Source organism: Bombus impatiens, unplaced genomic scaffold, assembly GCF_000188095.3.
Source record: "Bombus impatiens unplaced genomic scaffold, BIMP_2.2 scf_0225, whole genome shotgun sequence".
Taxonomy (NCBI): domain Eukaryota; kingdom Metazoa; phylum Arthropoda; class Insecta; order Hymenoptera; family Apidae; genus Bombus; species Bombus impatiens.
The window spans coordinates 146910-170150 of NT_176644.1; the positions used below are offsets into that span (position 1 = coordinate 146910).

The following is a 23241-nucleotide window of genomic DNA, read 5'->3' on the forward strand; positions in this document are numbered from 1 at the left end:
TATCCTGCCTTAATAACGGCATAATGATGTGTGTCAAGGATTCGCAACTCGTCGCGATGAAAAGTTGCAGAAATCTGCTACCTGTTCGCCAGGCAACTGACACCAGACAGATAAAATAATCTTACAACCTCGCGATACCGTTATACGAATACGATCGAACGATTAATTTCAATTTCACTTCCGATTCGAACAGGAACGATGTGTACGGATTATCGGAATAAATCAGAATAAATCGAAATAAATCAGAATAAATCAGAATAAATCGCAATAAATTACTAAATGTCAGATTTGCTATTTGGATTCACTTTTTTTTTGTTATATTTTTTTTTCTTATATTAAATATTTCATATATTGTTTAAAAGCAACAATCCAACCGATCCATCGAACAGTTTACCAAACACCATCGTACACGCGATATGCACGATAATCGATGGATGAAATCAAGTTGCTAATGAAACCAGTGAACGACCAATGAAACGCTTGTGTCTTAGAAAAATTACATAAAATCGAACGAAAAACGGTTGCACCGGTTCCTTATCGTGCACACCGGCTATCAATGGGCAGGTAAATCGACGTGTTCCGTCGCGGTCATGGTCTTAGATCCGATTGGCGTATTAGAATACACGTATTTTCGAGCTGGTGCGTTGCCATCGACGATCGGGTCTGGCAGTATTGCGCTTGACAGCGCGCAGAACGGACCCAGCGGCGATTCTGTCACTTCTCGAGGGTCTGAGAACCGCGATTTCGACGCGTTGTTCGATCTTCGTTGTCAATCGGACACGCAGACATAACAATTCTTAACGATAATCCCGTATCACGTAAAATCTTGACATCCGAGTGTCTACGTCTCGCGATCCTTCGTTTCGTGAATTGAATAGATTTGAATTAGAATTTATTAATAAGAATCTTGCAGTTTGATTTTCAAACGGAAACAACAGAAAAGAAAAAGAAAATAAAAACAAAGGGGATAGAAAATTTGCAAATTCCGAGTTGAACAAAGAGTGCGAAGAATCGGATTTGGTGAAGAATTTGAGAGGCGATTTTAAAAAATTGGAAAGTAGGCCGTCCTCGTGGTTGGCCGAGAATCTCTGAACGACGAATTGCTTGATGTCTCTACTTCCTGGTATTGAATGGTGGACGAATGTACGTAAGTTGTTCATTTTACTCTCAGGGTAATTGTTGTTGATATAGTTAGGTGAATGAAGAGGCAGAGTATCTCGTATGCGTGTGGTGGTTTGAGTGGTATGAATAGACATAGTCTGTTTATTGGCTGGTGATGTCGGTGCTTCCTGTTTGACGTTTTTTATGCACGCGTTGAACTGCCGGGTTGCGAGTATAGCGAGGTTCTATCATAACGTCTATGAAAGATCGTCCTGTGAATATCGAATCCGGTTCATGGGAATTTTTAGCTTCGTAACTGCACGATAATGCGGTTTCGTTTTGAAATAATCTCTGGTACAAGTTGGAGACTGAAGCTTCGCAACGATATAAGCCACCGTTCTAAAACAAATATATATTCGAAACTCGTCCAGTCTTGCTAATATCTAGACCCATTCGAATACCAGAACTCCGTTGAAAATCCTTTCCAACGCGAATCTATCTTAATCGTCAATAATTTTTGAACTTGGGTATTCAGAAAACAATTAGAATCGAATCGAGATAATATTAGGAATCGGAGAAATAAACGAAGCAGACGAATGGCGATAACCATAAGGAAACAAAACCACCTTTCTAAACGATTTTTCTGAAAATCAGCTACGATCATACTTTTCTCCTATTTTATTATTATAAATATCGTTCCACTTAATCATACACTGTGTAAAGTTATGCAAATGATAGATGACGTTTAGCTCGCAGTTTAGCCTAACGTATTATGTAAAAATATGTAAATTATATAATGTTTCTTCAACTTTATGTAGCAGACTACAAAACTGAGCCGCGAGTTCATGAGTATCTTTGTGCAATTTCTACTGGTGAACAGGCTAGCCGTTTACACGATGTTACGGTTAATTCAGCGTTCGAACACCGCGCCGTGAAGTGTAGCAAAATTTTGTCCACGGGGTAAAAGAAGCGCGATAGAAGGTACAAAAGTGGCATTCATCGATGTTGCAGAAATTGTTGGCGCTCGTCCACGGTGATGTAGCCGGTGACGCGTGTCCGAGGGTACTAATAATGTAATTTGTGAGTTCCTTTCAATGCTGTGGACGGACTTGACAGTCGTAGCGAAGCTAATAGGCAAGAATTTTTAATAAAGCGATGCTTTTCAGCGAGATCGCCCCCGACAAGACATTCGGTGAATTTTAAAATCTTCAATTCGCATCCGCTATTTTTAGCGGTGGAGAGTAGCCTCCACGAGCTCGAGTTTCCGGAAGTTTAATAAAACGGGGCAAGAAAAGTTGGAGCAACTGAAACTACCTCTTAAACGTTTGGATTACTTTTAACAGCGGTGGTTCGTGAAAAGAAACGCTGGCTTGGTTAAAAGGCATTTCGTTGTTTCCCAGAAATTTTGCTGACTAGTTTCGCGAAAAGCTTGTGTCGGATATTTTTTATTGCCCGTTTTCGGATAATTTTCGAACAATTTTCTCGCGTATCTTCGCAGACAGTTTCATTTTATCTGCCTTCTTCGAATATTTGCGCTTGTAGCTACTATAATGTCACGATATCTGTTTCGAAGAATAAACGACGAGAAGTTTTAGATCACAGAAATTTGTTCAGAGAGAGTCTGCTGTGTTCAGATACATAATTCGATATTCTGATAATATTGCAATTATTAATGAAAAACGTTATACTGTTGCGCACGGAATACGTCGTTGCCATGGTACATAAGTTTGAGGGACCATTCATTAAACGATATCCCATCGTTCATCGTTATTGATTACGTTAACTACGTTAAGGAGGAAGAAATTTGTTCTAAAGCACTTGTATCGTATATTATACGTTAATTAGATATTTCGTCGAAGTATCAGAGAGTCTTGCGATTATTTGTCATTGATAATTAGATTAGATTTTTCTCACTCTTTAGCACGACGTGACTATTTAATATTTGAACTCGGAAAAGGTGCCACCAAGAAACGTAGAATCCATACATTTAACATTTGAAGAAGGTTACGCAAATGTTAGGAGACGTCAACGTTGCTTTACGAAATTCTGGAGGCTGGTCATTTGTTTATGGGAAATAAATCACGAAGGTCAGAAAATAGACAATAATGCTTTAAGAGACGTCAAAGGCAATAACGTTTTAAACGAAAATAAATTATTCTGCGAACGGAAAAAATAGAGAAGATAGACGTGCTAATTTCGCATGAGTTAACTAAAATACAGAAGTTTCGGCGAATGGAAATAGTCGTGCAGAACACATACCTGTCGCTTCATTCAAGAAACATAATGCCGAATGTTCGATTATCTATATTTACTACGTTTTGCAACCTAAACTCTGTAATACTATAATTTATCGACTACTGATATTAGTAGATCGACCTGATCCGTCGCATGTTGTGTCTTGGAAATTTTCACCGATAATAGATATCAACTTAATCGTGGAAAAGCGATCCGGAACTGCAATTGCCAAATTTATGATGCGTTTTGGCGTCGATTCGTTCTTTTAACATTCCAACGTTCTTTTAACCACCGTTGTGTATTCATATTTCAGTATCGCATCCTTCGTAGCAAAGAATTATTTTTGAAAGAAAAAGAAACAAGAAAAAACACTTGCCGCAGTAGCGGAGATGGCTTGATCAGATAGAAGCGGCGAAGATTGAGATCCGCAGGATATGACAGATAAATCCGAATCATATTTTAATCCTTGAAGTTGACAGGTTAGCCTTGTCATGCACCTACGTTGATTTCCGTCTATTCAATGACGATTACATCTTTGTAAACAGCAGAATTATCAAGCGATAGCGATATTCTTTATTTTTACTGCTTTCTAGAGGGACCTTTTTAATATTTGAATTATTTACTATCAAATGAGATCATAATTTAGAATTGAAATTACAATTAATATTAATCTTCGTCCAAATGCAAACGTGGACAACGATAGGACGCAAAGCAAACGATAAAACCGCAATTTTCTGCGATTTCGAAACAGCGGACGATAGGAGATCTTTAATCGAGAGAGGCAAATGATGCGGGACAATTCTTCCAACGCAAAAATTTTACGATAATGCGTACCAGTGATGATAGTCGAGTAAACGATTCCCATGGCAATCCATCTACTCCCTATATTTGTTTCAACCGGGTGCATTATCCAGAAACGTGATCCTCTAATTGTTTTGAGTGGCGCATCATTCGGAGCATTGATCAATGACGCAGATCGGACGATCTGTCATCCACGGTGACGCGTGTCGCGGACTACTAACAACGTAATTTGTGAGTTCCTTTGAATGCGCTCTGGACTCCGGAGGTGCATACGGAGTAACATAGGAGCTGTAATAGTTGTTGAATACACTTGACCCGATTCGACGGCGTCGCGTCGCCGTCGTTGCCGCGTTCGTAACAGTGAAAGCGAAATCGAAATCGAAATCGAAATCGAAATGGAACGCTCGATCCGATTCACCGATTGTTTTTTCTCCTCTCGAGCGATGGAACAACGCTGCACTTTGTTGCGTTCGAACCTGCGTTTCTTTGCCCTCGATCTCCGTAGATCTTACCATTGCATTGTAGTCTTGGGAGAATTCACAGTCCAGAAAAATGTCAAAAAACGAATCTTTCTGCTTTCATCGCGAATTCTCATAATTATATCGCGGTTATTTATTTACGATCGTATCGTGCAAAGTCTTATGGTACTTCGATCGGTACGAACGAATGAAATTTTACTCGATCTTTTATTGTGAAAATATCGCAAAAGCTACAGGATATCGATTATTCCAAGTTTAACAGCTCCGAGAATAAACAGAAATAGCTATTTTCGAATCGTTAGACGAAAATAAAACACTGCCGGCTATTTACCGATGTAAAATTGTACATTTTCATTAATACGAGGTTTATCGCTGTGTGAATGGACTTAAAGAAAACGACATAGCTCTGAAAAAGAACCTTTGCGGTTAAAATATCCAACCATAAGCGCGATACTCGGTTGCCACGAGAGAAACTCGTAAATCTGCATGCCTATTTGGCAACGCTTGTCACCGTGTTTACGTAACTATAGATTTTGCTTATTGTTCGAAATCTATGTCATGAAGATTAGCAAACCGATACCACGGCGAGGGAAAGGAACGATGAAATAAAATAACGAGGTATTAGTCTTGTGAGGAGATGGCGAATCATTAAGCGGCAATGTTTCAATGACGATTCTTGTAGGAATTTTGAAATCCGGCAAACTTCCCCTATTGAAATTTATTTTTCGAAAATCATTCGTGCAATAATTTCTACGAAAAATTTCCCGATTTTCAATTACAAAAAAATGTCTTTGTTAACGCGCGGATATTTCCTTCTTCGAATAGAATCTTTGATGAACGTGATGCATCTCGAAAAATGATCTATTCGTTACTTTGTGTCATTTCATATTCGCAGGTGATTTATGTAAAGGCTATTTCGATGAAGTAAATCTTTCGAATGCTAATGAGACTAAATCCTTAAAGTAAATATCGCGGAGAAAACTGTAGAATCACGCAATATATCGCTAAGAAATAGAAAGGTATCTCACTCGCAAGATAATTGGAAAGGTAAAGGCACGACGCTGGAATATTGGTGTTGATTTAACAAAAATTAATTTCTAAACGGGTTCGTAACTTTAAGAACTGCACAAATAATGAATCTAATGTAATTGTCGTTGTTTTAATGGACTCTAATTTGCATGCAACAAAGAATAATATATCAAGACAGATCATACTGTATAATAAATTAAAATGAGACGACATTAAAGAAACGAGAGATTTTTATTTTTATCTTTATTCGATGTTTATTTTTCCTAATGGTAATAAAGTCATGAAAATTTTTGCTTCGCGCTAATCATCGTTAGGAACCTTTCAGTAGTCACGCACGTGTACCTGGAAAAACCATTCAGTTATAACCGACCCACCTTTGTTACCTAAACAATATTGCATTGAATGAGCAGCCTCTTCATTATGAATCATAGTTTGTTCGAGCCACAATATCATTTCAATAACTAGTCTTTAATAGCATTAATCATTATTCTGTATTTTTTGTATTTCAATGTCTAAGCGTTTACAAACTCTAAGTTACTCGTTGAATAATCAAGGATTTAACACACTTTCTTCCTTACAGATTGTCATTCTCACATTACGCGCGTTAGGAAAATCATTGAAAATTTTTGCATAGGTATCTAATATTCGATATTTATATATGGAATATATAGGTATATACATTACAGACCAGAAAGATAATAGTTGAGAATTAGAGTTTATAATGAATTCATATGTAATCGGATATCAAGTATCGTTATAATATTAAAAGATTTTAACTGAGATCTCTACGGATCCGAAGACCAAGTTGCAATACTTCGTTGATGCATCGTACTTCATTTTGAAAACGAATCTGCGAATCGTACTAGAACATCGATTACATCGATGCTGTACGATCAAATATGTAACGACACGAGAAACATGTAACAGTAACTGGATTAGAATTGCGCAACGAGGAATCATTTTACAACTTACAGTCTGTTCCGCGTTAAAAAGCTTACCAAGATCATCGTATCCGAAGTTGTCGCGTTTCATAGATCGTAAATCTGAGAAAATGAAATCTGTACAGGCGACAACCTAAATACATGTGAACGAAAAAGGAGAAAAAATTGCTGACTTTTCAATGGAAAAAGACGTTCAATGGTTCGTGGTAGAATCACGAACAATGAAAAAAGTAGGAAAATACACGAGGCAGGAATGATTCTTAATTGTTTCAATTGCTGGAAACTAATAATCGATATTGGAGCCGCTTGTTACGATACACATGCGTCAACATCTTTTTTTACACATGCCTCCATTATTCCATTTTCATTTTCACGTGACAATAAGATAATACGTCGTAATGGGCATTGTTAAGGAGCCGGATAAATTGCTTCAAATTTGCGATACGTCGACCTACATGTCTTTTGTTTTATTTTCTCTCTCAATCTTCCCTTCTCCTTTTCTTTCTTTTGGACGCTTTAAATTCGGAGGATCCGAGCGACTTTAATCCGAATCTTAGTCTCAGTCTAAGGGCTGCTTTTGGAATGTTGAAAATAATGTAATTTAACAAATTATTGTCACGTGCTATTTCGCGGATACCAAAATGATTTGGTATTAATTTTGGGATATTAAAAAGTCGCTGGTTTCTAGTAGATTTTCGTTGAAAGATATTTATTAAAAAATTATTTCGCTATTGAATTTGTTCGTCGAATGACGTTATTAAAATAATAGTAAACAACGAGATGCTATGGAACCATCCGTATCGCACTGCGCCATTTTTAATGCCTTTTTGCTCGTTCACGGCACATAATCGAATAAAATAAGATAATGACGAAGATTTATGACGATACACACGTATACATACGTGTGTGATCCAATGCAATTCTTTCGAATCAATGTTCCAGACTGTTTAAATCTTTTTCCTTTTTTTTTCAACAGCGAAATATGTCAGTTACAATAAGTGTAACGACGATGATACCATACAATGATTGCCAAAGATCTTCTGACCTCACGTTAACGAAAAATTCAGTTTCTAAATATCTCAAAAGTCTCTGCCTGTTTCATTCGAAAAATGAAGAAACTTAAACGCGATAATCGAATCTGAATCCTTTTTAATTAAACGCACAACTTACAAGTTAACCACCGCTGATAAGATTGAAGTTTAACAATAAAACAAATCTTATTCGATGTACAACTGCGAAATTGAAAACAAGAAAAGGAATAACTTGCATAAATTCACTAACGTTACTAGTTAATAAATTATTGCGCAAGAAGTTTCTACGAGTAAAATTAAAATAAATATGAATTAATCGAATATAATTTATATTAATTAATAGGTCATTGGCCGAAAAAGTCGAAAGTAAAATTGACGACAAAATAGGTAAATGAAACGTGTTGCTGTTGGTATCCGTTTGTTCGAATTCCGGTCTAAACATTATCTTTCTCGCTGGTTGACCACGTCAAGAAACTGAAATCAGTATAAGAAAAGCATACTCTTCTCGAGAGCTTCCATAAGTAACGCGTGCCAAGCCTTGAATAGAAAACGTGTCCTGAGTTGTTGAGCCACGATGTTTCCGTACTACTTGAGCTCTGCTTGTCTTCGCGAGCCTCCATCTGTCACATTAGAATCGTGGTCGCGAACAATTACAAAATCTCGTCCTTGCTTTGGCGTCTATGTCCCTGTCAAGTTGAATCGCCATTGAAGCTAGCTATCGATCTTTCAACTGACTAATTTTATGTACACTGTAAAACGTAAGGAATATTCCCAAAATGTGAGTGGCGTTCAATATTAAAATATGAGAGTAATTTACATGTTCGTTAGGTGTTAGCGAGTTCACTCAATGAAAATCGTCGAAGTCGTTGGAAGCAACGTCGAAATAAAAATAAATTACTCGAATATAATAACGAGTATCAGCTGATAGATTATCAGGCAAGGAATCCTTGATGGTACAATTAAAATCAAATTAACAATTCAAAGTCGATCGAAGGAAGAATAGAAAAGAAGAACAAAGTCAAGTCTGAATCGCTTATCAAGCAACCGTAGGCAGCAATTACAGTTTTTTTTTTCCTAATTGTGATCATCGTTATGAAAGAACTTGCATTAGGTTACACGAAACAGTCCTTGTATATTATACGATGCTATTCATTGGAAATATATATCACCGCGTTTTTAATTGAAATATTCGTATGGTTAAAAACAGCGGATGGCTCGTTTACATTGTAAAGTTTATCGCAGACCGTGTGCTAAGTGTTTCTATTGTTAGAAGAATAAAAATGACACCGTATCGGAATGTAATGGAAAACGCGACAAGGCATGAACTCGAGCAAACACGATCGCATACCAAGGCTAACAAAAAAGTTCAAGAGAAGACGAACGACGTAAATACTGCCTGGTAATGGTAATCTTACGTGATATTCTAATCAGACACGTATGTATCTAGCGTGATTAATGCGATCCTCGTTTACCAAACAAAAAAAAACCCCGTTTCCAGTATTTTTTCCATCTCTCGTACAAATTTTTCGCCATTTTTCCTACTGTTTCTTAGCTGTCGTTGAAAAATGTCCCCGAAAAAAAGAAAAGAAACGGAAGGAAAAGGAAGGAACGAAAAGAGAGAAACAGAATGTTTCAGGAAGAGGATACTTAACACTCGGCTCGTCCGACAAACTCCAACGTCGTACGAATTACGCAATTACATTTGTAATGGGCCAACATTCAGCTCCGATAACGCTGACAATTCGCGGTAATTACCGTGCCGTATCTCGTAGTACCAGATCGCCTTCGTCTACCAAGACACCAAGTCTTCCGATGGAAAGGAGCAGAATAAATAAAGTACACCGAAAAAGTTATGTTTCTCGACCGAGTGACTTTAACGTATATTTTCCTGTTTCTCTTCTGTTTCTTTGCAACTTGAAAAACGATGAAACAACGATGAAGGGTAGATGAAAGTTTCCATAGAGTCGAGAGTTACGTGTTTTTTTTATAATGGGAAAAACTTGTTTCTATACTGTTTCGAAGTAAGCGCGTAAAACTTAGTTTCTATCGAGTGAATTTTTTAGATACCGGGGAAGTTTCTTCTCGAGTAGAGAAACGGCTTATAATAAATAGATGTCGTCGAAATTGTTGATATTTAATATTCTTGTTATACGTGATTAATTGAATATATAGATATAACAAGTATGAAAAGTGATATCGAAACATGCCGCATTGGAAAAAAATTTCTGAATCGACGAGTAATGAATATCGGATGAGATATCGCGGTATTTAATAACGCTAAACACCGTTACATCACGAACATTGAGTATGATACATAGAATATCTTCTCAGTGTGATAGTAGCATACGGTTAATTCATTATCGTTAGGGAAACTGCTCGTGAATATAACAGTGGGAAAATAATACGAGAAACGTAAGAAATTATTTGCAAAAAATGCGAAGAAATGTGTCTTGAAACGTGTTTGATACGTCGATAAATATTCATAACTATCAGGGAGACATTTTAATGTTTGTAATCGAGTAGCTTGTAAATTTGCATTGCTACGCGTAGATCGTATATCGATCTAGAGTTATTATTAATTTTATTAAGACACGAAAGATATTTTATTCTTTATGAATATTTTCTGACGATTAAAAAGAATCACTTCATAACTAATGATAAACTAAGGATAAACTATCTTTTTGATACCCTTTTGTATTCTTTGCAATGTCTCACGTCGCGTTTATTTTTTTAAAAATTAAATATATGAGAGTCATCTAATGAAAAGAATTCTGACAGACTATTTTGTACTTGGTGAAATAAATAAAGTATAAAATCAACGCTCCACCGTGGTGTTATGGAATATTTATTGACTTGTACGAACGATTCGGATCTATTCGTTACCATCTTCTTGTCTATTCTGAATGCATATATAATTTCCATTTTTGATGATCATCAAATCTGAATTTCACAAACTTGGTACGAAAACCTTAGTAGTAGATATTTTGATACTGAAAATTCGTTGTTCTATCTTTCATCCGTAAACTGTGGACTTAATAATTCTATCAGTAATTTGCGTGACCAGAATCTACGAAGTATCTTATTAGCATTAGAAGTACGAAAAATATTTCTCCCCTCTGCTATATCGATTATGTCACGATGCCATTTAAAATAACAAATAGCGCCGAGAAAAGTTTCTCTGACATAATTCTCTTACGTTATTCGCAAGATAATCTTCTTCTACTCGCGGAAACAAACCACAATTCATGTCAAATTACAAAATAATCTTATAGATTGCCGAGATGGCAAGGACACGATTATTTCTTGCGCCCAATGAAAAAAGAAAAGAAAAAAGAGAAAGAGAAAACAAATTTTCATGAAACACGGAAGAAAACGCGTGAGATCTATAAAGATCCGAAGAAACGAGCTCCTTTGAACTCTGATTTTTTTTTTCACTGAAAATAGCTGAAATTAGCATTCTTCGAGTCTCCGGAAATGGTCATCGTGTTGCACATAAATATCATTACGACCTTCAATTCGTTATGTCACCGTTCCGTGGCTCGGTACAAAAGGAAAAAATTGAAGAATTTATCAGAGAAGTCGTGTATCTCGACACACATCTCGATCGATGATGTTTCAAAGAGAGTTTTTACGCGTTGATCGTGATTGTAGTTGAGGTGCGGTAATGATTGCTGTAATTCATCCCTGAAGAGAAGTCATGCACGTTTCCCTTGTGAAAACGTGTGGTATTTGCTCGATGGTTTCAATCGTTTCGTAACCGAGCAGAAGATGTTTAGTCTCGTTAACGTCTCGTTCGATTGTTGTAATCCTTTGTTTAAGACTGTTTTGGCTTTTTTGCTTTTTAATCTCGATTAGAGTCGATCTATGATAAGGGTAGACTGCGATCGTCGATGCATATGTCGCGTTTGTTTTTAAAAACTGAACTCTCAAATACGACTGTGTAGTTTTCTACGATAATACATAATTCATTAAGCAGATAATAAAGTTGATAATAAAGTGGATGGTTACAACAGTTTTTACAAGATATAAATTATTACTGACATGCTCCATAGCCGTCGACAGCAAAAAAAACAATGATTGTTGTATATCGTAAATTATTAATTAATTGGATAAGTTTCCCTTTACTTGTTATATGTATATTATTATGTGATATATAACGCACAATAATATGTATAATAAACATTGTACTATAAAGTACGCAGTAAAGTTTTTGCAATTTGAATTGCAATTTGTATAGAGCAGGAGAATTACAATAAAAGAGACAAAATATATAGGTTTTCAATTTCGTATTGTGCTTCGGGCTACACCGTCATTAGGTTACATTTTACCATCAGCTTGTTTAATGGTCATCGAGAGACAATAAATTACAGCGAATAACAAGGATTAAAAGAACTACAATCGCGCATTTTCTACCGTAACTTACAATACTAATTTCGATTTATCTATCTCGCATAAATTAGAAATAACTATCAGTTAACATACACGATGAGACTAACGTGACGCATCTATTTTGCAAATCGTGTTTCCCGTGACTTTGGTAAAGGAGACGGTGATCTTTTGACTTCCTGTTCTAATTTTCTTCTTTTGAACACTTTCCTTTTTTACTCTCGCGAAAGAAATGCAGTTATGTAAAAAGTCGTTTGATTGTCGATTCGCGGACGTCAATTTCATACCTTTAACGCTTCGAAACGCAAATCTTCGGTTATTGCAACGTCATTTGATTTGCACAGCTGATGGAACGAGTAGGGTACGTGCCGGACATTTAAAACACATCTGGTGGACTCAATTGCGAAACAAACAGCGATATTCGAGACTCGGTTTATGGATTGGTTCTTGAATTTCGTACAAGCGACACCGTTATCGACAGTTTTGAAAACAATCAGCAACTCGATAAAGGAAACACGAAATTCAAACGAACGACGCGCTTACGGACTGGCATTTAATCGTACGATCCTATGAAATTTCCAAGATATTTCATTACGATATCCCTGCGTGCGTAATTCAATTTGTTTCGAACATAGATACGATTTAAAAAGTATATTTCGTTGTATTTCATTACATCTTTTGAAAGCACTAGATTACGTTACGAAGGAGCGTCGTGGTGACGATCGAAGCATTTAATAAACGTGTTCATCGCGGAACTAAACTAGTTTTATTTTCAGAATCAAACGAATGATCTTATAAACTGGAAACATGTGTTGGAAACACGTCTAGTAAATAATAAATAATATTTCGTAATCGAAAGGCATAGAAAGGTGGTTTAATTAGAATTAAACGATAAAGATGGTAATAAAATAATAATAGTGTTTCGTTAATTAGAAATTACTCGTATGGAAAATATCCATGACACGATACAGATTACAAGGAAATTAAGCCAGCTTGGAACTCGCAGCAGGTTAATGTACGACAACCGCGAATTTCAATAAATCACGAGCAAAACAGTAGAAAAAGATCGAACCCGTGGATAATCAGCTACCTGCTCCATCGCGTATATGCAGAATTGCGTAACCTGGCGATGCGTAATTACCATCTCACTATACCGCCGTTTCCGACACACGCGCCAATTTGAATTATTCATTTCCCCGCAACAGTTTATTCGTAGCTTTGATTTAAGATCGAGCCTCTCATTAAAAAGTAACAGAAAGTGCCGTTACGAGAAATTTTCTAATTATTCTTCCGCTTATCTTTTATTTCTTCTTCGATCGCATCGGGAATCGGTATCGTATTAAACATCATAGATACCTATATTTGGTCGTCATTGATCCTTCAAAGCGGAAACTGACGTACAACAGCGTAACATTCATGGTGTGTGGCGTGAATTGTTAAACCGTTATGTAAAAGTCATGACATTCGTATTGACACATCATCCACTGTCACGGCTACCGTTTCTTGTCCACTGTCAATAACCAAGCCTTTATTAGAGAGTCCCTCGTTCTAAACATCTCTATTCCGAAAATAGTACCGCATAATCGAAATCTGAAGAAAATGGTCGCGTTAACATGATGTACAAATCCATTCTTCAGGATTTTACGATTTTTATGTTAGTCTGATTGGTCGGAGGAAGAAGATTTAGTATGAAATGCGGACTGTACGTAGTACAAACGGACGAAATCTTGTAGAATTAATATTGCAACGATTAATATCACTGCTCGTAATATAGTAAAATCTATCAATCATAGTACTCTATCAATTGATTTAATTCTTGTGCATATCGCTTTTGGAATATAGGCGGGAGCTTTTCCACGTCTCTGTAAATAATTTCATAGCGCGCGTAATGAACAATTTTCCGAAACTCAAATATGATTTTATAGTGTTAAAAGGAAGAGACAACAGCGTTCGTCGTTATGCTGTAACTAATGGAAAACGTCGTCTATCATCATTTTCCAATAACTCGAAGTAACGAAGTGGGTCTAGAAGTTTGTTTCAAATAAATATTTGCACCCGTTCGACCAGCTAATGGCTCGTGTTACCGGATGTAGTACAGTACTCGATGATCGTACACAGAAAAAATCAGCTGACCCCAGCTGAAGTGCAAAGTTGGTCGTCTCCGAGCAACGGTATTTTCATGGAATAAATGTGTCATAATCGATTTGGTAAAGTTTGGCATGCCTTCTGCCACGAAATTCGTATCGCCATTGTAAACCTTGATTAACATTCGATCCAACTTTCTTCCGATTATTATCGCTCCGTCCTCGTTAACGTTTTATAATGCCATGACACTCGCAAGAAGTATACGCTCGTACTTACAATGGCGTGTAAAATTATTTTTAAACCGACGGATATTATATATTTTCTCGAAAAAGCTGCGTCAATGAAATTTTAGTCGAGCCGATTATATTTGCTTTATTCTCTTTTCTTTTTTTTTTTTTTTTTTTTTTAATTCATATTTTGAATTATAATGATACTATGATAAATAGATACTGCCTTGTTATATTTATCGTTACGTCATATAGGTCGCAATAATACGTCGAAATGTTGACTTAGGAAGCGCAATCACTTTTTTTCAGTGGGAATAAAAAGCATGCAACGGTGACGTTGTGTAGTTAAAAAAAATATGCGTGGTGCTTGATGCCATTCTCAATATTTGACTGGAAGCATACGCTGTTATTACTTACGAAACTCTTGCACACGACTGATCGTTCGTCGAAAACGACAAAATGATGCTGATCAAGAGTTTCTTCCGGAGGATCATCAAAGACTTCCGGCACAAGGAGTTGCTACCTCTTAAAATGATATTCTTCGTTCAAGCATCGAGTAAGTATTTATCACGATTGATCGATCGTCAATTAAAGTTAATTGAACAGCAAGTGTTGATATCTCCACTTTTCGTTTTATTCGAAAATTACGCGAATGAGTCTATAGATTTGTTGCAATCTGATCCGTTACAATGATTATTCGAAAAACATTTTACTGAAAATTTATATTGTTATTTTTCCCGGAATTTTTTTTATCGATCATAACACAGAAGTTGCTATTCTTTGACCAGACAAACCAAATAAACCAATATTGTTGGCGGTAAATTGCAAAAAATTACGTGGAAGTTTAAAAATACATAGGAGAACGTAATTTCTTAGGACAACATCGAAAGTTGTATTCGTTAAAGGATAGATTCGGTTCATATACTCACTGAAGCATAAGTCAGATAGATATATCCATTAAATCATAAGTTAGTACGTTGTATATACATTGAAATATCCACTAAATCATTCTCTCGACAGTAATATATATGTTGAGCGGTATTTCTCGTTGCCAATTTACTTTGACCACATTTTACACCTTCTTCGTGAATAATTTGAAGGAAAAACCGCAGTGCTGATTTAACTTTCGCACTTGGTAAGGTATTAAATTCTGTTTTTAGAATAGAATACTGTTTCCGGTATATTTCCATCTCTTTCTTGATTCATTTCATTCTTAATCTGTGATAATTTATCTACATCCATTTACGTTTTAATTCTATATAAGGTAATAGTAATTCTATAATAATTTATTTATGTTTATCTATACGATAATTAAATTATTGATAAATAATTAAAATAAACACTTTGCTGTATTTCAACTAACTTTTTCTTCAATTTTCAATCTCTCTCGAGATTATTACGTTTTGCGTAATGTAACAATACTATCTTTAATAATCGTTTTCAGCGCTTTATGTACTTTATCCATATTTGACGATACACATGAGGGAGCTTGGCATAAACGTGGAAGAAACTGCCATAATGAGCGCCATAACGCCAGTGATCGCAATGGTGATGCCACCCTTGGCTGGAATGTTCGCCGATCGCGTGGGAAATTTCAAAGTAAAACTCCATTAAACGATCGCGATATTTCCATATGCGCCACTCGAATACCAACAAACTGTAGATATTAGATTACCGCGCGCAATAAACCACGAAAGCTTCGATCAACCATTGAAAACCACACGAATCGACACGTTTTTTCTTTTCTTATCGCATAAGTTCGTCGACTCGAGCTTCGAGAAGAAACTGACGTTTTTTACACACGTAAATATCAACGTCGATAATTGTATCACGGGATAATTGCAATTTCTCGCTTAGAAAAATGTCGATTCGTTTAAATCGCTTATCGTTTGCTACATTCTCGATGCGAATAATAAATTGCTTGTATCGCTTAACTTTCTATAGCGCTTTCGAATACCATAATTCTTCTAACGATCGTTGCTCGAATTTCATCTCTCGATTTATCGTTTGTTGGCGATAAGATGGAGCAAAAGAGGAAGCAAACCACTGACATCGAAACTATGTTCTCATTCAGATCTTATTATCTCTGTTCTCATCGTTTGGCGGAGTCGCGGCCCTTTTATTGCTGCTCGTGCCGATCGGTAGGATAACAGTGGAATTTCCAGACAGAGTCGTTATGGACCTCGGCTGTACAGGGAATAATGGGTTGCTTTACACCATGAGCGAAAATCATCCTTGCGAGACCAGCTTGCAGTCCAAGATCTCCACAAGGATAGAGAGTTGCGGGTAGGTAAGGATACGTGTTCGAACGATTCTGCGTTTTTATACTCGAACCAATTCCGTTGTTCATTGAATATCCGATAACTCCGTTTATTCTTTTTTTTTTTTAATCTTGTTAAAAATTAAGTTAGTATCGTACGTTGACGATCGTTTGATCTAAACTTGCGTTTAACTTTGCGGAATCATAGATGTTCGATGGAAGATATATTAATCGTAATATCGTTCAAAAAATGTAAGCAATACGATTCTCGTGAGAGAATCAGCTGTTTTGCTCGATTCGATACAGTTCCTTTAACCAAATACGGCGTATTTTCTGAAATACGTTTTAAATAATATCCGCAATTACAATGGCAACCCATATTAACCTGAATTTTATTTCACGAGCAAAACTAAAATCGTCTTACGCAACGTTAAATATCAACGTATACGTCATTGTGGCTTTTAATTAAAAACGTTTAATCTACCTTTTTATAGTTACATGTGTCGTCTAGACGTTCGTAATGACACCGAAGTGCAGTCAATTTTGTCGTCAAGGCTGTACACGATTAAACGATACAACATGGAAACTGGCGCGAATTCTTCGTTCAGGTTTTCGATTGCTCAGGACGAATTGCCACAGGTAATTGATTTAAGCAATTTTAAGTAATCGATTCCACGTGGTTTATGATATCTCGTAATTGGAATGAAGTAATTTTAATTGATCTTTAGCAAAGAAACGTAGAAAGAGAGAGAGATAATTTTGATAAAAATTATACATTACGTTCTTTTAACCGATACAATTTTTTACAGGAAATAGAAGAAGACCTAAGGGAGCACCGGAAACTAAAGAACAACGAGTACTTCAGGACGTCGATTCGTCAACTGTATGCAAACGAGTACTTCTTTCCATCGAATCGACTGTACGAGTTTTCATGCACCGTGTCGGGATTTATCGAAGATTTCGAAATATCGACCCTAGAACCTGCCATGTCGAACAGAATATACGAGAACCGAACTCTCTGCACTTTCAATCCGGTTATATCACGAGAGGTGAAGTACATAGACAGACTCGTTTAAAAAATACACGATACTTGTTTAAGAAATAGAGAAAGTAGAATAATTGTGAAATAATGGAAGAAAATGTCTATTTAGTAACGCGCATACTTCGAAAATGAGAGATACTTTTGTGTTTTATTTTTTATCGATATATTTATGTAATACCTGTTAGTATTTTTCTAGATATACTTTTTAATTATCTTTTCACACTCGATATATTTCACACGAAGAAGTTTCGAACGCAGAACGAATTAGCGTAACTAATATTCATTTTTAAAAAACGTTCTCAAAACAAACACTTTTCCTTAGTTCAGTGAAAATGAAATTTGCTCGAAGATGATACGACTGCCAATGAGAGATGCTTTGTCGCGAAATTGATTTAAATAAGAATCAACCAGTATGGGATTTTTCGATCATTTTTTCTGTCATACGTTATGCTTCGTTATTCCTCGTGTATTAATCACTGTATGTTATATAACTTTCAGGACAATGCCAGTCGAACGACGAATTATCATTCGTACAAATCGAAGTTGAAAACGTTGGAAGCCACGGACGAAGATTACGGGATGAAACGACGAAGATACCTATCGGAAGAAATCGCGTGGACAGGAAACGAATTTCAAAAGATCACTTGTGGGAATCCTGATCTGGATACAGACAGGATATCTGTGACTCTACCACTTTTTAATTACTCCGTCAGCTCCGAGCCTTACAAGATCCTAAACGCGGAAGACTGCGGCAAAAGATGTATCGTCACTGCGCCTCGTAAGGAGATGTGCACGAACAAGAAGACAGTGATCGAATACAACATAGGAGTAACTTTCTGGATGTATTTCGCCATTAGAGTATTTATCGGTATATTGCATCTTTATTGCATTTATAAATATTGCATCTTTTATTGTTTCCTCTCAAATTGTCTTACTTTTTTTTTTCTTTTCATTAAACGTAGAACGACGTCTCGAAATTTATTCGCAGGTGTCATCGGTGGAACTACGTTCGCTATGTTCGAAGGTGCGGTGATCGCTATATTGCGCGAACAAAAGGCCGATTATGGTCTTCAAAGAATTTATGGCAGTATCGGTGGCATGATTTCGTCGCCACTGTCTGGCCTGCTTATCGATTACGCGAGCACTGGCAAAGAGTACACGGACTTCAGGTAAAGATTCATCGTTTCAAAGACGTTTAGTCGTTTCGTTTCTATGAATTTGTAAAAATGATATATAATATAGAGGTAATGTAGAAATTCTCAGAAATGACATACATTTTGCAGGCCAGCGTTTTATTTGTACGCAGGCTTGAAGCTTATCTCAGGACTGTTAATGCTCGCCATTAATTTGGAATTCAAGTCACCGTCTACAAATGTGGTTCGCGACGTTTTCACCGTGCTAAGGAACATCGAGGCCGCGGCTCTCTTTATCGCCTGTTTCATTCTCGGTAAGAATCTCTACGTCAATAGCAATAATTAATGTTAACATTGATATTAATAGTAATATTAGTAGTGGTAGCATTAGTAATAATTTTTTGTTTTGACAATTTGATGTAAAGCGGGAGAAGAAATTGTGCCCTGTTGAATTATCGGATCGTAGGAGTTCTTAACTTGCTGTGAACTTGCAAAGCTCGAATAAGTTGCGTAATCTTCGTCATTGCTGGTTTCCGCTAATTTTTGATGCACTGATCGACTAATGAAATTGCAGTGACATTGACATTCCTCATCGATGCTGCGAAATTGCGCGTACTTTTTAAAGTAATTCGATTTTAAACGCCGATTGCGTTATACTTCCTCTTTCATTCGTTTTAAATGCACAAAGGTACTTTTAAAACGTCAAGTATAATTTTAAAATTTGTCGTTTCTATCGCAAAATCGTTCGATAGATTTTTTTAAACACATTGAATGGTGTTACAAATATGAAATTATCGGACGATCTTTATAGCGACTACAATTTTAAATCTCCGTTATCCTTAATGATCGAAGTTCATAATTTGTTTAAAATTTATATTTTCTTGTTGTAGGACCATTTAAAAGATTTCTTTGTAGGAAAACTGCGCAGACGACGAATTTATCATTTCGTATAAATTTTTATCAGAAGATCTAACGTTTTCTATGGTGTTCGCGTGACTTGGAACATCCATCAAAAATTTTTAGAACTTGAAACGTTAGTCACGTTAATTGACGTTTCATTCTTGTTAACATCAATCTTAATTTGAGGAGTGAACATATCGAAACGTATCAATTAAAATTGGAGAATATCGAGTCGAGGACTAGCTTGAAAAGTTAATGGAACGCGTAATGGATTCTACAAATTTCATTCATAACGTCGTTCTTAATCATCCCCGAAACATTCCGAATTGTAAGCACTGCGAGAAAATTCATTTTCTCGTATCTCAAAAAGAAAAAAGTGTGCAAGTATTCTCTACAGTATAAAATCACAATGTATCTAACCGAGATATACTTACGCGTCATTAATCAAAAACTCTGGTCAGTTTTTCCTTCGTCGTGATAAATATTTATGAACACAACAAATTCTAAGAAGCGTAAACTTCTTTAAAAAGAATATCTCTGCTTAATGAGCTTAACGCGACCAATACGTTATAGCCTGATGACTTTGTCGAGATAAATTCTTTTTTTCTACAGGCACCGCTTGGGGATACATCGAATCGTTCCTCTTTTGGTTGATACAAGATTTAGGAGGATCAAGATCACTCATGGGCATCACCATAACCGTAGGCGGTATTGCCGGTATACCATTACTGGTACTATCTGGTCCAATCATATCAAAGATCGGCCATGCCAATGTACTTTTTATAGGCTTCGTTTTTTACGCCATAAGACTTTGCGGTAAGCGTTCATTTTTAATTCTTACGAGTCTACTTCATCTGCATGATGCTCCTGATAAACGTATGATAGAACTTTCTTTGCCCTGGTAAAATGAAAAAACAACTGGCTATTAAGCAACTTTATTTAGGCATGTTTTATATTTTGGAGTTTGAGGTAGCCGACTCGAGGATAACGTCACTTAGCATAACGCCAGAGCAACATGTATGTAAATGAAAGAATAAGGAAGTCGATGTTAGGATGTTTAATCGACAAGTTTTACGAAGATTATGCGTTGCTTCTTTGGTTCACTAAATTATAGCTGGCTCGACGAGGTGGCAAAAGAAAGAGAAAAGGAGAATGCGATCTTAGAAAAGATTATAAATTTTTATGGTAGCGTGTAAAGGTAGATACATAGATACAAAGAACACGATAATATAGAATGGACAGGAAATAGTGATGCAATAACACGTTAGAAATAAAACGACACGAGATAATGCAACACATACACGCGCATATAATTTTAAGAATTAAATCTAGATGGTATTCGAAGCTAGTGAATTTGTATGGACGAAACAGATATCTTTCACTCGCCACTGTGATACACTTGATGTATTTAACGTATTTACTTTGCCTACTTTTTACCATGATTTTTTATTACCGTACCTGGTAATTAGGTTTTCATATAAAGTCATTATATAAAGATGTAGAAAAGAACTTGCTTTACGTTTCATTGATTTTTAACTGTTTTTTGTTTTACAGGATACTCCTTGATATACAATCCTTGGCATACTCTTATTTTCGAAGCGTTAGAATCTGTCACCTTGTCACTTAGTTTCACCGCCGCTGTTACTTACGCAGCGAAATTATCCACTACGACCACTGACAGTTCGATACAGGGATTATTAGGCGGAGTTTATTACGGAGTCGGTGAGAAACACTTTCTCTTGGATAATTTTACAATCTTTTTTGCCCTAGATTTTTAACGCGTTAACCTTCCATCGCTACTGAATTTCTTTCTAAACTTGTTAATTTGTGCTCGTAACGCCAACGTGGCGTCATCAGCAGTCAATTGATATTAGCTCGTTACTTAGATCGATACTCGTAGATTTGACAACTACAAATCGTTTCGACATAATTATCTTTGAAAATAATATTTTAGTATTTATTTTCAAACGTATTTATCGTGTCTTATTATCGTTCGTTGTCATACTTGTTACTTTCGTTTAAGATGAAAAGCCTTCAAATCTAATTTCGCGTTCCTTAGATGCATAAACGCCACGCATTGCTCTACCGTTTTAATTATATCGTTATACGATTATATATAATTGTAATAATTATACCGCGAATTTCTATGCAATTTCATATCCTTCGAAACAAAAGTAAAGGAGTGGAAATTTGCTTCGCTTACTAACAATCATAACGAGTAGTTTTATTGTATATTTATAACAAATTATAATATCTATACACTGTATATATATATATAAATTCCGTGCATTTTCCTACTTTTACACGATAACAGACTACAGTCTACCAATAACGATCATTTCTTTAATGCTTCTAGGCAAAGGTTCAGGAAGCTTGATCGGTGGATATCTAATGAAAGCCTTTGGCACTCGACCAACCTATCGAATCTTCGCAATGATAACTCTCATCACCGGTATAATGTACTACATCTTCAACGTGGCTTACCTGAAAAAGCAGCCACAAGTGGAAGGTAACGACATCGTGAAGAAAAAGCCGAAGAACCTCGGCAATCAAAACGGTGTTGAAAATGGCATCATCGAGATCGCTTTGGAGGAAAAGAAAGGCGCGAAATACGACGATGATAAGAACGAATCGAGCAATCTAACCGGAATCGACAATCAGGCTTTTAGCAAGGAAGAAACGGATAATCGAAAGACGAACAATCTGGAAGCTATCAATAACGCGAAGAATCTTGACAAAATCGAAAAAATGCCATCCGAAACGAGTAAGAAGTTCGGTGTGAAGAGGTTGAAAAGGATGCAAACCGACGAACGTGATCGAGCGAAGGAATGCTCGAAGCAGAACGGCGCGACGAATCAAAGCTTTGAGAACGATCAATTTAGGTGTAACGTCACCGTAGAGAGACAACCGGAAGACAAGAAGTGACGAAGTTGCACCAGAGATCTCGATACTCTTTCCTTTCTTCGTTCTTTATCGCGAAACCACCTTTGTACCATCGGACAGGTATAATATAGAAATGCGAACGTAATCTGGCCCGTGTACGGAAATTTCACACTGTTCAAGTTTCTACACGTTGCTCGTTAGCGAAGGTTGCCGAGTTAAAGATGGATTGGTGTTGTTGGGAATTATTCGAGTCTAGTTAATATCTGCACAAAATTCAAGAAATTCCGGTGATCGTTGTCGATTTCGTCTGAAAGAAAAGAAATGTAATTTACATATTTCTATAATACGAAGTATTGAAAGTTATAAGTTATAGCATGATCCAGCGACTGCATTTTTGTAATAATTAAAAGAATAATTGTTTGTACTTGTACTGCACCATCGAATATCCTTTGGAGTACATAATCGTTTTTTGAACTAAATCTAAACACTCGAATGGTCCGATTTAAATCCCAATTGGAGAAGAAAACGATATTACTTAGGAAAATTTCATAAGAAGATTTAAGCACATTAGATAAAAGTATGCTATAAATAAATGTATTGTTAATGATCGTATATGGTATATGATCGAATTTAAGGTAGTGATTGAATTTGTTACTGTTGGAACAATCATAAAAAGTATACCAATCCGAAGTGTTAAAAGTTGTTTAT

The 23241-nt window shown here is 36.2% G+C and overlaps 1 protein-coding gene across 2 annotated transcripts; it reads left to right on the plus strand.

Moving 5' to 3' along the window:
- The first annotated feature begins 661 nt into the window (after positions 1–661).
- Positions 662–23241, plus strand: LOC100743855. 2 transcript variants are annotated; one of them, XM_003488396.4, is made up of 12 exons: positions 662–1143; positions 14625–14871; positions 15760–15914; positions 16390–16601; positions 17070–17214; positions 17385–17624; positions 18116–18485; positions 18606–18786; positions 18901–19064; positions 20263–20466; positions 21205–21372; positions 22007–23241. In XM_003488396.4, exons 2-12 carry the CDS (start codon positions 14775–14777, stop codon positions 22573–22575), a joined length of 2505 nt encoding a protein of 834 aa, XP_003488444.1. In that variant the 5' UTR covers positions 662–1143; positions 14625–14774; the 3' UTR covers positions 22576–23241. The 2 variants fall into 2 exon arrangements, with proteins under 2 accessions (XP_003488444.1, XP_012239428.1); XM_012384005.3 differs by having other exon boundaries at positions 662–1147; positions 22007–22575.